The sequence below is a fragment of the Protobothrops mucrosquamatus genome, unplaced genomic scaffold (assembly GCF_001527695.2).
Source record: "Protobothrops mucrosquamatus isolate PMUCROS unplaced genomic scaffold, P.Mucros_1.0 scaffold1828, whole genome shotgun sequence".
In the NCBI taxonomy this organism is placed as follows: domain Eukaryota; kingdom Metazoa; phylum Chordata; class Lepidosauria; order Squamata; family Viperidae; genus Protobothrops; species Protobothrops mucrosquamatus.
The window spans coordinates 92,955-107,182 of NW_015387961.1; the positions used below are offsets into that span (position 1 = coordinate 92,955).

Sequence of the window (14,228 nt, forward strand, 5' to 3'; positions counted from 1 at the left end):
ATCTTTCAAATATAGAAGCTTTTCTCTGTGGCATTTCTTCTGCTTCCAGTATTTGTTTTCACTCTTTAGATCCCAAAGAGAATTTCATTTTGATGTATAGATACTCTTCTGTCAGTGTTATTCAGCTGAATAGAGGTTCTTTTTTTTTTTAGTTTACCCATTGACATTTATTGTATTTTTACAATTCATGAGCCAGAAGGGTGGATATTTATTTATTTATTTTTGAAATGGCAAAATCCATGCTGAAGGTAGATTTGTAATAGAGGTTACAATGAATTTGCACTGAAGATGAACAGCGCCATGTGAAAAAATATTGCCAGATAATTCATTGAATGTAATTCTTTTTAGGTAGCACTAATATTTCAAAACTATGAACAAATAGGCAGAACTCTGAATTCTGGTAACACACACACACACACACACAGAGAGAGAGAGAGAGAGAGAGAGAGAGAGAGAGAGAGAGAGAGAGAGAGAGAGAGAGAGAGAGAGAGAGAGAGAGAGAGAGAGAGAGAGAGAGAGTATATAAAATACTTGAAACTTAGCCAATTATTTAAGACCTACCTTTTGATCTAATTTGAAAAAAATAAGAATAATACAGGCCTATATATCCAAAAAAGAAACTGGTGTGGTATATTCCATCCTTCCACTTCTATTGTCAACAGACTAGTTTTGAAGTCCATAAGCTCATAACCCGAGATGGCTGGATCTATCCTGTTACAGGCATTTTTAATTCTCCCAGCCATCACAAAATAAAGTGGGAAGCTTTTGTTTCCCTGTATTTGGCCTTTTAAAAGATTTTAACTCTAGAGGTGAAAATAATAACAGAAATCCATGATAGCACAATCAACTTCAGCACCTCCATAGGTAGACTTGATCAGCCTGGCCGATCTATGCACCACACAGCCTTCTGCTTCTTTTCCTTCTCCTGGGTCACCATGGGGTAAATAGTAAGCCTTACCAAGGAGACTACAATGAGATTGTCTCTGCCAAATCAGAAGCCACCAACTTTCCAGTATGTAGTTCACACAACATGAAGCAAGAGCAAAGGAGTTAGCTTACCAGGAAAAATTAGTTCATTCCTAGATAACTTTAGACTCACCTGGGGCATAATCTCACTCACTCTGGGTTATGCATCATTTAGAGCAGGAATCTTCAAACTTGGCCCTTTTATGACTTGTGGATTTCAACTCCCAGAATTCCTCAGCCACACATCTTAAAGATTGCCAAGTTTGAGAAACACTGATTTTAGAGCTTTTCTACATAAGTGAATAACAGGAAAAATCAATTTTGGATTAGGGTGGCTAATCAGCAAACAAGGGCGATATATCTGATTCTGCCGTCAACTAGTTTGGAATTGTTAAGGAAGCACTGGTAGGTTACAATGTGATGAACTGACTTAAGAACCAATGATGGGAGACATGTTGGGATGTTTCATTTGGCAGAGTTGAATGCCTAGATCAGTGATGGAGAACCTTTTAGAGACCGAGTGCCCAAACCGCAACCCAAAACCCACTTATTTATCGCAAAGTACCAGGGGCCCATCAGCATTGTGGTGCCCTCGGGAGGCACGCAAAAACCAGGGGCGCAAAAATGGCCCGCGCTGCGGGGTGCAGATACAAGGCGCTGCACCAAGCAAGAATGGGGCAGGGCTAGTGAGTATCACGCAGGCACTAGCCCCGCCTCATTTGCAGCGCATGCATACTCACGGCCCCGTACGTGCACGCGCACATGTAGAATACTTCCCCCTCCCTTTTCTTCCAGTCCGCCAATCGACAATGGTGACCTCTGCTCTACCACCTCTACTCAAGCTTGTTAGTTGGCTGCTTCGCCTCCTTTGTGCTGGGCGGGGCTCCTGCTCCGGGCAGCGGTGGCGGCCTGATGGACCTGCTGCTGGCGGTGGCACGCGTGCCAACAGAAAGGGCTCTGAGTGCCGCCTCTGGCACGTGTGCCATAGGTTCGCCACCACTGGCCTAGATATTCCACCAGAACTCAGCATACAATGAATAGTTTGTTACTGCACATAACCACTTGAGAGACACAAGTGTCTGTTTTCCTTCCTAAAAATAGAACTGGAAAGAAATGGCCCTAGGGTGTTATAGTCCTGGGTAGTTATGTGTGGCAATTCAGTTTTGCAAAATAGTTAAGAACCAAGTCATAGAAAACATGTTGAAAGAAAACACCCAAATATTTTTTCTTTATATATAAAAGGATAAATAGAGCATTTATTAACACTTTTTTTAGCAGCAACAAAAGTGACACAGTCCACATCTTTTCACAGCAAAAGCTATGGCCACATTTTACATCACTTTGAGGCACAAAGCAAAATATATAATTGACTTTTTTCTCTCTCTCCAGATAAAAGTAGGGATAAGTTTAGTACAAGAAGAGAAGGAGGGGAGGGATGGGAGGAAGGAGAAAGGAGGAGGTGGAGAAGATCCTTGAGTTGTATATTGCAGTAGCAGGGCCTTAAAATACTAGCACAATACAAGGAGCAGATCAAAAAACCTGAAATGGCTTTTTAACATACAACACTAATCATTTCATTGAGCTGGGAAATGGATACTTTTTTTTTTTAGAGCATTAAGTGGTCTAGTAGCAGAATGAACGTTTTATTGTTGATTAGTCCTGTCTGTTTTGCTTTTGTAAAATGTATTAACCCAAACTGTCTCAAGGATCTACTACAAGCTCAGTAGTGGTAGTAACAAAGATTAAAAGATCATGCACTTAATAGTGCATGGCACTTATTGCTTGGTACACTAACATTACAATTCTTATTGAAGAACGTTCTAAGAAATACAAGGCCTTGATCCCGAGCTCCACATTCACAGAGCTCATTTTCTTGGGCTTCCCTAGTCACTTCAATGGGAATGGCAGGTCCACACGCACATAACAGATGCACATATTCTGACTTGCTCCTCAACTGTAGCAAATGCAAGCCTGCACATGCAAAAGCTTGGTGGGCCTCCTAGAGATCTTCCATGGTCTCGGGTTTCTGGACAAGACACAAAACTGCAATCCATACCCCAATGAAGCCAGGGCCCAACCTCCCATTGGATTTGGAGAAATTAGAATTGCACTTGAGCACTGTAAAAATTACCCTCTTCTGCAGCCCATCCCCTGTGGTTTGCCACTTTGGGCTCACTATGGAAATGGCTGTTCCTACTCTGTGGGTCCATTATAGTTCTATTGGTTTGCAAGACAAATAGAATTTATTTTAAAATTCAGAAATCTTTAAAATAGCACTATTTTCTATCATTATACAGCATCTGCAATAAACTATGACTTTATTTATAGAATTGTGGCACAACCTCTGAAAACATGAAAAACTATCCAGGATTAAACAAATAATTATTTTCTTTTTCCTTTTCTTGCATTTACTTTAAAAAGGCTTTCAAAGAAATACTTGTTTCTTCTAGGGCTATGTGTCTGCAGTATATTTTTCTTTGGATTTGTCTGGGTGAACATAAGATTTATTATGGCTAGTAATTTATACAAACAATAACTATAAGAAATACTCTTTCATCCTGCTTATTTATTCTGCGTGGAAGGTCAGACTAAATATATATCTAATTATATATATTTACTGGTTGATAGCTATCAGGAAGAACCTGACACAAACAACTGCTGTATTGGCCTGCAAATAACAGAAATGAAAAGTTTGTGCCTAAATGTTCAATGAAAGCAACCAATTAACAAAAATAAAATAGCCTGACGATATATAATCACAATAAACATTATATTTTAGACTGCTCTGTAAAGTCTCAATTTAATTCTCTTTAAAGGACTTGAGCTGGGGCTAAAATGGAAGTCTTACTTGAGAAGAAATACTTGATTTTGACCAACCATACATTTCTTACATTGTACCAAGTAAACCTACACACAAACAATGTTTTGTTCTCTTTCAATACGATATGTAAGTGCATTTTTAAATGATCAAGAAGTTTCGGCTTTCTAAACTGAACATTTGATGTCCCAATTTGCATGGTAGTTGTGCTTTTCCTTAGTTTTGAGTTTTTCACTCATTTATACTGCAAAGACCTAGTTTCCTGTGTAATTTTGACCAGATAACCCTTAAAACTCTATAGCATGGAGACACCCAAATGGAAGTGATGAAATGTCACAAACTCATACAGATTGCACTTGAATGGTAGTATTTCTTGGTTTTTATAGTAAGACCTTCTTGTCTGATATGTGTTTACATGTTTATGTCACATTGGTGTCCGTGTCTGTGTGGTGCACGCGTGCGTAAACAGTCACAATGAATAAATCACAAACACTACAAAATATACCCAACATAGGCCTGTTATGAATAATCCTCTCCTTCCTTGTAACTATATGAGTCTTGTGCTTCTTCTTGTACAAATTCTTCTCTCTTCTCCCAGCCATCTGGCCAGCCACCATTAACCTGGGTTGTAGCACCGTAAGATTTAGTGGTACCATAATTTACATAATTCTGAGTAATGTCCCCTGTTTCTTCATCAAGTTCGTCTTCGTGAATGAAGCCACATTTTTCTTCACTCGTCTGTTCAGGGTCTGCCCATGGTTGCTTTTCTCCTGAAGCAAATATTCCGTAGAATATGACTCCCCCATAATGGACCAAAGCAGCAATAAGAAAGACGTACTGCCATTCTTCACGTGTCTATGACAAAAAAGATGGGGCCATCAGAATAACATGGGAGGCTCAGGTCACACTACCAAAATAGGTTTTGGGGATTCTTTTGGCTTATACTAGTTTTTATGGAACTGTATCTAACTATTGTACAAAGGAAGAAGAAAGTGCACTTTAAGGAGTAAGGGGTAACAGGGAGAACTAGCCTGAAAAACTTGAAAAAATCTTAAGAGAAAATAAGGACAATATTCTTTTAAAAAAATACCCAAGGAATGTTATCCTTATTTCTCATCTTATTCACCATGGACTTTCATTAACATCATAAGGTGAAGAAGCTAGTCAGAATTCACTTTTATTGTGGAATATAACATGTGAACTTACACCACTTATACTTGTGACATGCGATAATGAATTTGATCAGATTGGAACATGAATACCATTTTTTTCAAGGCTAATAATAACCAAAACTACTTTTGGAAACTGTAATGTAGCAAAACTTACTTTGTTTTTTGTCATTGCTCCAACAATTATCGGGCACACCATCCCAGACAATGTTCCAACTCCATTTGAAATCCCCATTAAGATACTGGCATACCTCGGAGCAATATCTAAATGATTGACATTGAATCCTGTAATATAAAATAATGCTTGTTAACAGAGCCATAGAAAAAAGAATATATCACTAAATGTTTGTTTTACCTATTATGTTTAGAACAACATTCATAGTAAACCTTAAGATGATATTAAATTCATTTCGATCCATTTATATTCTTTCCAACTCAGTGAAATGTTGAAAATAAATTATATGCATGAGCTCAGGATCTGTCTATCTATCATTAAGATAACTTTGCAAAAATGGGAAGAACAGGACCAAAGCTCGCCTAGTGGGAGAAGCTCGCCAAAGAAAGATAGGGATGGATCTGGAGGCACTGCAGAAAACATCTCAAATACATGTGAATGGGAGAAGTAGTCAGATAGTGGTTAGAAATGGTGACTGCTGCATTCTAAAGCCATTCCTCCATAAGATCCAGGGTTGTATATATACAGCTCATTCTACACTTCCTGATACAAAATATATCCAGATGCAACATGAGGGTAAAACAGAAATATACACAACACAATATATTATCCATAAAGAAATGAAATAGAGAAATACAGATTACTTCTATGGTTAGTATCCAGAGTGTTCCATGAGTTTTCCCTAATTTGCTCTTTCTTTCTTTTTTCAAACCCAACAGAATTCTGGAAAGTAATATGTAAAGGGATTCAGAATGTGTCAGCACAATTACCCTCTGCAGTTGAACTAATGGTTTCATAGGATGGAAGACGTTGGTCAAAGATTCATATGATGGAAGAAGTTGGCCAGAGAAAGATTTGTCTGACAGATAGTCCAGAGACTGCAGAGAGAGACTGTGGCATGAGAATTTGGTGACTGCCCTATTTAAAGCCCACTTTATCCTCCCTGTCAACCACATGCACCAGAATGAAGTATGTGCAGCCCAGCACATGATTTCTGGTAGACATAGGCCATAAGAGACATAGTGATGCATACCCACATCCAGTTACAACATGCAGAAGAAAATACAGATATTTCCTATGCCCATTGCTAGTAAAAGAATTCCAGAAGCTAAGCTCTGAATATATTTCTCATATTATCTTGTTTATTATAATGGAATATATTACACTGATAAAGAAATTAACTTACCAGATATAGCAAATCCACTGAACCCCACAGCAAGAACAAGGAAAGAAATGGCCACACCTCTACTATGAGAATATCCAACTACCAAGAGAAGGGTTGCTTCCATTCCAAACCCTTGGGGAAAATAATAATAATAAAAAAAACTTGATAATGCTTATTGTTCTTTCAGAGCATTTAGTACAGCTAGGTAGAACAACTAGCCAGTCTTAGCTTGTTTCGGAAAGCTAAGCAGAGTAAATTTGGTTAGCAGATAGACGAGAGACTTCGGTAAACAATAGAGTTGTAGAATAGATTGGAAAGTCAAAAGGTGTTGGAAGAAGACAGTGATAAGCTGCTTCCATATTGTTGCCAGGAAAAGTATATATACAATATATACAACCACTAAAATGAACTTAGAACAGAGAAAATAAAATGCATAGCAGCCAACAAATTATAAAAGTCCTACATCCTCATCAAAACTGCCAGGGCAAGCTATCATATATAAACAGGCAGTAAACCTCACACTTATTCACACTGATTCTGTTATCTAGCTAGGTAATGAAATGTCTGCAAGCAATTAGCCATGCTCAGAGAACACCAAAGATTCCCATAGTTCAGCCCTGAGCTACATATATTCTCTTCTGTTCAATTGGTGAACAGCCATCTGGCAGATACCTTACTGCGTACTTCACTGAGCTGAGTTGGATTAAATTACCTTTATCATATCTTCTAATTCTATGGTTCTGTATCCATGAATTCAATACAGGTGGAACTTAACTGGAACTTTATTTACCTTACTCTAACCCTAACTCTTTCTCTAGGATATTAATCAGTGGTGACTGACTATCATGGTCCAAGTATTAATCAAGGTTTTTTGAAACTGCTGTTGTTGTTGAGTCGCTAATTCATGTCAAACGCTTTGCAACACCATGGACCCCCCTCCCCATCCTTCACTTTCTCCCAGAGTTTACCCAAATTTATGTTCAGTGTATGGTTATTTTGGTTATGCTGGTACTTCTATTTTATAACAGTTACAAGCAAAGCAATTTTGTACTCATAAACTACTATCAGTTTATGTGAACCTATTGTGAATTTGATATTTTATGCAGTGCAATACTTGTAGGTTGTTCCAACAAGCCTTTTAATAACAAGTAAACTTACCTCCACAGTTCATTATCTTCCTGACTGTAGTGGTTGAAAGAATTTGCTTGCTTCTTAGAAAGTCTGCAATTTGTCCCCCAATAGGCACAATAATGGTCATCACTAAATGTGGCAGTGCAGACAGCATTCCCACCTAAAATCAGAAATTTTAATAAAGAAGTTCTAATAGAATAAATGGATTGATGGGGGGAAATTTAGCAGATAAACAAATGCACAACGGTTCCATTAATGACCTGAAGGCCCTGAAAAATATGACTTATGATTGTTTTTTCACACGTATGACCATTGCAGCATCCCCATGGTCATGTGATCAAAATTCAGACACTTGGCAACTGACTCATATTTATGATGGTTGCAATGTGCCAGGGTCATAAGATCAACTTTTGCAACCTTCTAACAAGGAACGTCAAAGAGGAAGCCAGATTCATTTAACAACCGTGTTATTAACTTAACAACTGCAGTGATTCATTTAACAACTATGGCAAGAAAGGAACTGGCTTTTCTGGATAACTCCTAGGGACTCAAATCATTTTCAGGGTGCTGCCATTCTGTTGAGAGGAGGGAGGCAAAACACACATACACACAGAACACTACACTATAGTTACCCACTTTTTATTTTTTAAGATTTTATCTGGCTTCCATGAGAATCAGAAACACTGTTGAAAATACAGATTATGCTTAAGGATAATGCTTTGCTTCATGAAAGCTAGCTTCTTGCTTATTTATCTTGCTTGTTTAATCTTTTTTAAAATGGTGGGATAGGAAGCCTAGTGAATATTAAGGAAGGTCCATATATTTTATGTTGAGATCCAAGAACCTTTACAATATGCCAGTTCAAGTTTCAAGTAATAAGAAATTACCTTACTTATTTCAAATCCAAACACCTCTTCAAAGTAAGCAGGTTGACTAATAAGGAGCAGATAAAAAGTCCAACTTCTACAGAAATTTGCAACAATGATTGCATAGACTGGCATAGAAGTAAAAAATTTTCTCCATGGAGTCTTGTATTTCTGTAAAGGAAGAAAGCAGCTGGTTATTTCTTAGACATATTAAAGAGTTTAAAGCTGCTCTTAGTGTGCACGCTTCCGTATTTGTGCTTTCTCATTTGCATGTGTGAAAAACAAACAGAAACTGTAAATTTCGAGAGACCAGGGATTACAGCACTATAAACTACAAACAATATGATACATCTTTTAAAAACTATGTTCCAATTACCTCCCACACTTTTTAAAACTAGATTTCGTGGTTTTACTCTATTTTTTGTCATTTTTCATCAGCAGAATCACATATGAATGTATACACCACATATGACTTTTCATGTTATTGATAATATAATATATTTATTTATTAAATATGTAAAGGGAAACACAAAGTTAAAAAAAAGAAAAAAAAGAAAAACAAGGAGAGAAATAGAATACATATTCTGTTGACTTATTTTGCTGGCCTTTGATTTGATATGTGTCATCACATACATAACAGCAGAATCCTTAACTTGTCTATGTTATTATTTAACTTTTAACATTATTCTTGGTGTTACATGATCTTTACCCTGAGGTGAAGACTAGAGTGAGAATTCAAAAGATGAGATTTAATATAGCAATTGAATTAAAAAAAAACAGTTAACAAGATTAAGTGCTACATAGCTCAGATGAAACCATCTTCATTTTTAATACTGTCTCTGACTTAGCTGGCAGCTTATTGTTTTTCTTGAGGTCTGTACAGAAACACACACAGCAGTAAAATCCTTACTTCCATTGCTCCTAGAAGATTAGCACTCTCTCCAATGCTTTCTTCTATGTATCTGCGCTCCTCATCTGTAATTGTAGGGTGCTTTGCAGGACTCTCATATGACACCAAAAGCCAAAACATATACCAAACAATGCCAAAACTTCCTGTTGGACATAATAGGAGGACAAGTTGAAATGGAATTGAAATGGAAACCTCCTACTCAAGAAGTAAACATTGGTTTTAGAAAATCACCTGTTTGAAATGTTACTTTGTTTTTTATCTAAACAGACACTCTCCAAATAATATCTCTAAGTTTATGAACATATTTTAATTCTATTTCAGATTATTTAATCCCCAAGGGATTAAGAAAGTATGCAATCCCTGGTGATTCTACTACTCTGCTAGAATAATTACGGGGTACAGTTGGAAAATCTGATGTAACCTTATAAAAGCAGGGATGTAACTTCTTCCTGATCACAGGAATCCTCTTCTGTTAAGTTAAGCAAATGGGTCATATATTCATTTATTCACCATGACTTCCCAACATAAGTTGAATAGTTTTAGGCCTTTTCAGAAGATTCCATGAAATAGAACAGGTACAGGCTATAGCCATAGCAGTCCAGCTGAAAAATACCACCTTAAAAAAGCTGAATAAAATTCCTATCCAATTCGATAGATTTCTTGCACAAAATGAAAGAGAATGCATAAAATAAAGGACAGTGGAGTGAACACTGCCTTTCAGGCCTTATCTAGTTTGGACTCCCTCTTGAATCTTACAGTGGAGAAGGGGAAGAATGAGAACTACGGCTAAACCATGGGAGAAAAGGAAAAGAGCAGGTAAAATAAATCTGATTCTCGGCATATCATCCACATATGGATGGAATTAGTTGTACGGTGGAGAATTATTTCATCTCTAGTTTCATTCTTCAAATTCACATGTTTAATATAATTGCCCCTATTCTCCTATAAACAATGTTGTCTTAAAAATGGTCAAAACTTTGGAAAATCCTAACATCTCCGAAAACACTTGGTAAATTACTGGACTCTCAAGAGAACTTAGGAAACAATGCATGGATGAAATTTGAGACATTTGGGATGGAATGTTCAAATTATTGTTTAACATTTTATGCCTTCTAAAGATGATTCTTCATCTGGATTTATCTCAAATTTATAAATACCGGTAGTTACTGTACATACAAGAAATGTTCCATCTATTGATTTTTGCCTCCTTAAATACAATTGCTATCAGTTAATTTTTCAGTTAAAAACCCACTTTACAGAAAGGTCCTTTCTGCTCCTCTACAGTTTCTTACTGAGAATCCTCTATGCCTTTTACAATAATTAACTTCATTTCCATAAAAATTATTCTAATCAAAGATCAGATTCGTGGATGGAAATTCAACCTGCCCTGTTTTACACTGAATTAAGTGTAACATGACTGAGTCACTGTCCTCATTTAGGCCAAATTTGACAGTCTGAACAATTCCACTGTTTGGGGAATTGTATTTCGAGGCAATCTAATTTGTCCTTTTTGAATGTTCTTTCTGTCTAAATTCCCCCAGAGTTTTTCTCCTCTTGTTTCTAATGTATTTATATATAGCATTAGAACACAGCCATATTCTGACTCATAATCTGGGATCCCAAAACTGGGTTTGAGCTGTCAATTTGTTCCAGAAAAAAATCAGAACAGCATTGGGGATGATGGACTCATAAGCGAGGGGTTGCCAAAAATCACCATTCCTTGTTTTCCTGAATTTCAGAACATTAATGGATAGAGTGACATTGTTGGACATGGTCCTAAATGACTGCTTCATCCTTCCTCTCAGACTGTTGGATTATATTTATGGTTACTAACTTTCCCTCATTTCTTTTCTAAAGCAAGATGAGAAGAGAAGATCATACCATACACATAGAACACAGAAGACCATCCTGTATATTGCACTAAAATCCCAGCCAATGGCATTGCAATGACTGCACCTGCATAGGATCCTAGAGAATGATAATTAAAAAACACACACAAGTAAATTATAAACATCTATTGAAATGGCATCAAATCTGAAATTCAATTCCCATTGGCATCTTGGGTATCTGCAGGTGGCAGCAGCATTTCATATCTCATGATATCATTATGTCAATTATGTGATGGGAACCTCATTGTGACTCCTATTGGGTGCCTTTGAAAGACATCTTTCTAGTTTCTAAGAAAACTGTTCACTAATATCTTCTGGTTAAAACGATCATATGAATTATTTAGGTCTTTCTTTCCTAATCTGTTTCCTTTCAGGTGTACAAGAAGTTGAAAATAAATGAAATAACCTCTACAAATAATCCTACAATCTTATTGGTTAATGTTATCAGATGATTAGTTCATATAACCATCCTATAATCGACTAGATGACCTCCAAGGTCCCTTCCAACTTTATCATCATCATCATCATCATCATCATCATCATCATCATCATCATCATCATCATCATCATCATCATCATCATTATTATTATTATTATTATTATTATTATTATTATTATTATATCCAGGAAAAAATGTACCCAATAAACTGTAGCCATGAATACTTAAGAAATTCTTTTGGATGCACTTGTCTTTATTTGTCAAGCTGGAAAGCTGGAAAGCTGACGTAGTATATTAATTATTATTGTTGTTGTTATCAACCTAAATCAATCCATTGCTGAGTGAAGGTCTCTTCATTGAAGCTTATAGACTATAAACTAACATGGTTGCCCAGTGTAAATTGATAGATAAATATGTTTTCCATTTCCCAATCTAGGGCTTAGAGTTAGGGCCTCAAAGCACTCAGTTGTTTCTGTGACTAAAGAAAGAATATAACCTGCATCTTTCTGCATCTTAACTACATACCACACCATCTTCAATGTATTAATATTGTGATCTATATGCTATGCTTAGATCCTTTAATTTTATCTCACAGCTACAATGGCTTAACTATGTCGTTTCCAGACCTGTAAATTAACACACAAAAAACTGGGGAAACACATTATTCTTCCACAATTATTGATTCAGACTGATAAATCCAAATATCCTCGCCAGAATAAGATGTCTAACATTCAAGAATCAGTTCTCAAGTTTTTAACTTTTGTTCACGCAAACAAAATGAGTCTATTCATGAGTCTGAATTGTTCTCTGTGGAAACAAAACTCACTCCTGAATGAAGGCAAATATACGTGTCCCAGGTTAATGATGTGAAATCGAATTTGGGCTAGTCACTGGGACCAGAGATTTACGCTTCCAAGCATCTTCCAAGATGCTGGAGCCCATCTTCAGGGAATTTCTGTACTGGAATACATGCTTTGGGCTGTTCTGTGAGTCGTGTTTATGTGATGCCTTCCTACTGGCAGATTTGTGTGTTGATAGCTGGCAATTAGCTGTCGTTTCCTTCAGCTGCAAAGCCCTCAGCTCCTAAGTATTTGATAGGCTGGTAGTAATTCAGCACTCTTGTTAATTCAGCCTCCTATCAGTGCTAAATTACCACCAACCTATCAAATTTTTAGGAGCTGAGGGTTTCATAGCCCAAGGAAATGACAGCCAATTGCCAGCCATCAACACACCAATCAGCCAATAGGAAGGCACCACATAAACACAACTCACAAAACAGCCCAAAGCACATATTCCAAGAGAGAAATTCCCTGAAGATGGGCTCCAGCATGAATCCGAAAGCTTGGAAACATAAATCTCTGGTCCTGGTGATCGACCCAAATTTGATTTCGCAAAACTCACTCCAATCAGTATGTGTGAATATTGATGATGAGCTGCAGAAAGTTTATTTCAGTGTATGCTAGAAAAAGGAGAATATAAAACAAGTGAAATAATGGAGATGTCGCTTACCACAGAAAGATGTAGTTGCTAGTCTACTTCTCTCTAAAGGAGGAGCCCACTTGCTCCATATTCCATGGCAAGCTGGATAAGTTACACCCTGTGAAGAAGGTTACTTGATTTACAGATGCTACAACTGACTATACAAATAAAAGGTTAAACAAAAGGGGCAAAAGTATTTATTTATTTATTTAACTTCTTATGCCACCCATCTTGCCAAGCTGACTCTAAGTGGCTTACAATTATTCAGTAAAAATACCATATAAAACATTAACATAATAAAGATCATAAATTTAACATTCATTAATATTCAATTGACCAAGATGTCTAATCTGTTAACCACCACCCCAAATACCACCCCCCACCCCCACTGGGGTCCTAGGCTAGTTGGCAGATTGGATTAGGTCTTCAAGCCCTGTTGCAAGGCCCAAAGGGTGGGTGCAGAAATCATAAGGCATAAAATCGGAGAGCATTTGGGCTAGTCACTGGGACCAGAGATTTACGCTTCCAAGCATCTTCCAAGATGCTGGAGCCCATCTTCAGGGAATTTCTGTACTGGAATACATGCTTTGGGCTGTTCTGTGAGTCATGTTTATGTGATGCCTTCCTATTGGCAGATTTGTGTGTTGATAGCTGGCAATTAGCTGTCGTTTCCTCAGCTGCAAAGCCCTCAGCTCCTAAGTATTTGATAGGCTGGTAGTAATTCAGCACTCTTGTTAATTCAGCCTCCTGTCAGTGCTAAATTACCACCAACCTATCAAATTTTTAGGAGCTGAGGGTTTCACAGCCCAAGAAAATGACAGCCAATTGCCAGCCATCAACACACCAATCAGCCAATAGGAAGGCACCACATAAACACAACTCACAAAACAGCTCAAAGCACATATGAAAAAGCATACACTGAAAAAGAGGGAAAAGTGGGAAATGTTGATTATGTGTAACATATGATACCCTTGAAATGTATTAATCCTTTTTCAGTGATTTTCTGGAACTTGAGTCAATGTTCTTTTGGGGGTTTTTTCTCTTCTGATTCATTAATTTTATGCATTTCCTTGGCAACTGTTATAATAACATTTTTAACTTTGATCACTGTTTTTATCTTCACGTGGATAAGGACATTAAATCAAAAACAATGTACAAAATTAGATTATGAGCACATGGTGATGTGCAAGATACATCTCTTCTTTTTTCGTTTCTTCACTG

The 14,228-nt window shown here is 37.1% G+C and overlaps 1 protein-coding gene across 1 annotated transcript in view; it reads right to left on the reverse strand.

Annotated features, from left to right (window-relative positions):
- Nucleotides 1-4,303: 4,303 nt before the first annotated feature.
- Nucleotides 4,304-14,228, reverse strand: part of SLC17A6 (solute carrier family 17 member 6) — a 54,692-nt gene continuing 44,767 nt past the window's right edge. Inside the window, exons 5-12 of the mRNA XM_015823300.1 lie at nt 13,038-13,125; nt 11,082-11,168; nt 9,201-9,343; nt 8,312-8,461; nt 7,452-7,584; nt 6,315-6,425; nt 5,111-5,238; nt 4,304-4,639 (exon numbers count right to left, since the gene is read on the reverse strand). Coding sequence (XP_015678786.1) covers nt 4,304-4,639; nt 5,111-5,238; nt 6,315-6,425; nt 7,452-7,584; nt 8,312-8,461; nt 9,201-9,343; nt 11,082-11,168; nt 13,038-13,125 — 1,176 coding nt within the window. The remainder of the gene's footprint in view (nt 4,640-5,110; nt 5,239-6,314; nt 6,426-7,451; nt 7,585-8,311; nt 8,462-9,200; nt 9,344-11,081; nt 11,169-13,037; nt 13,126-14,228) is intronic.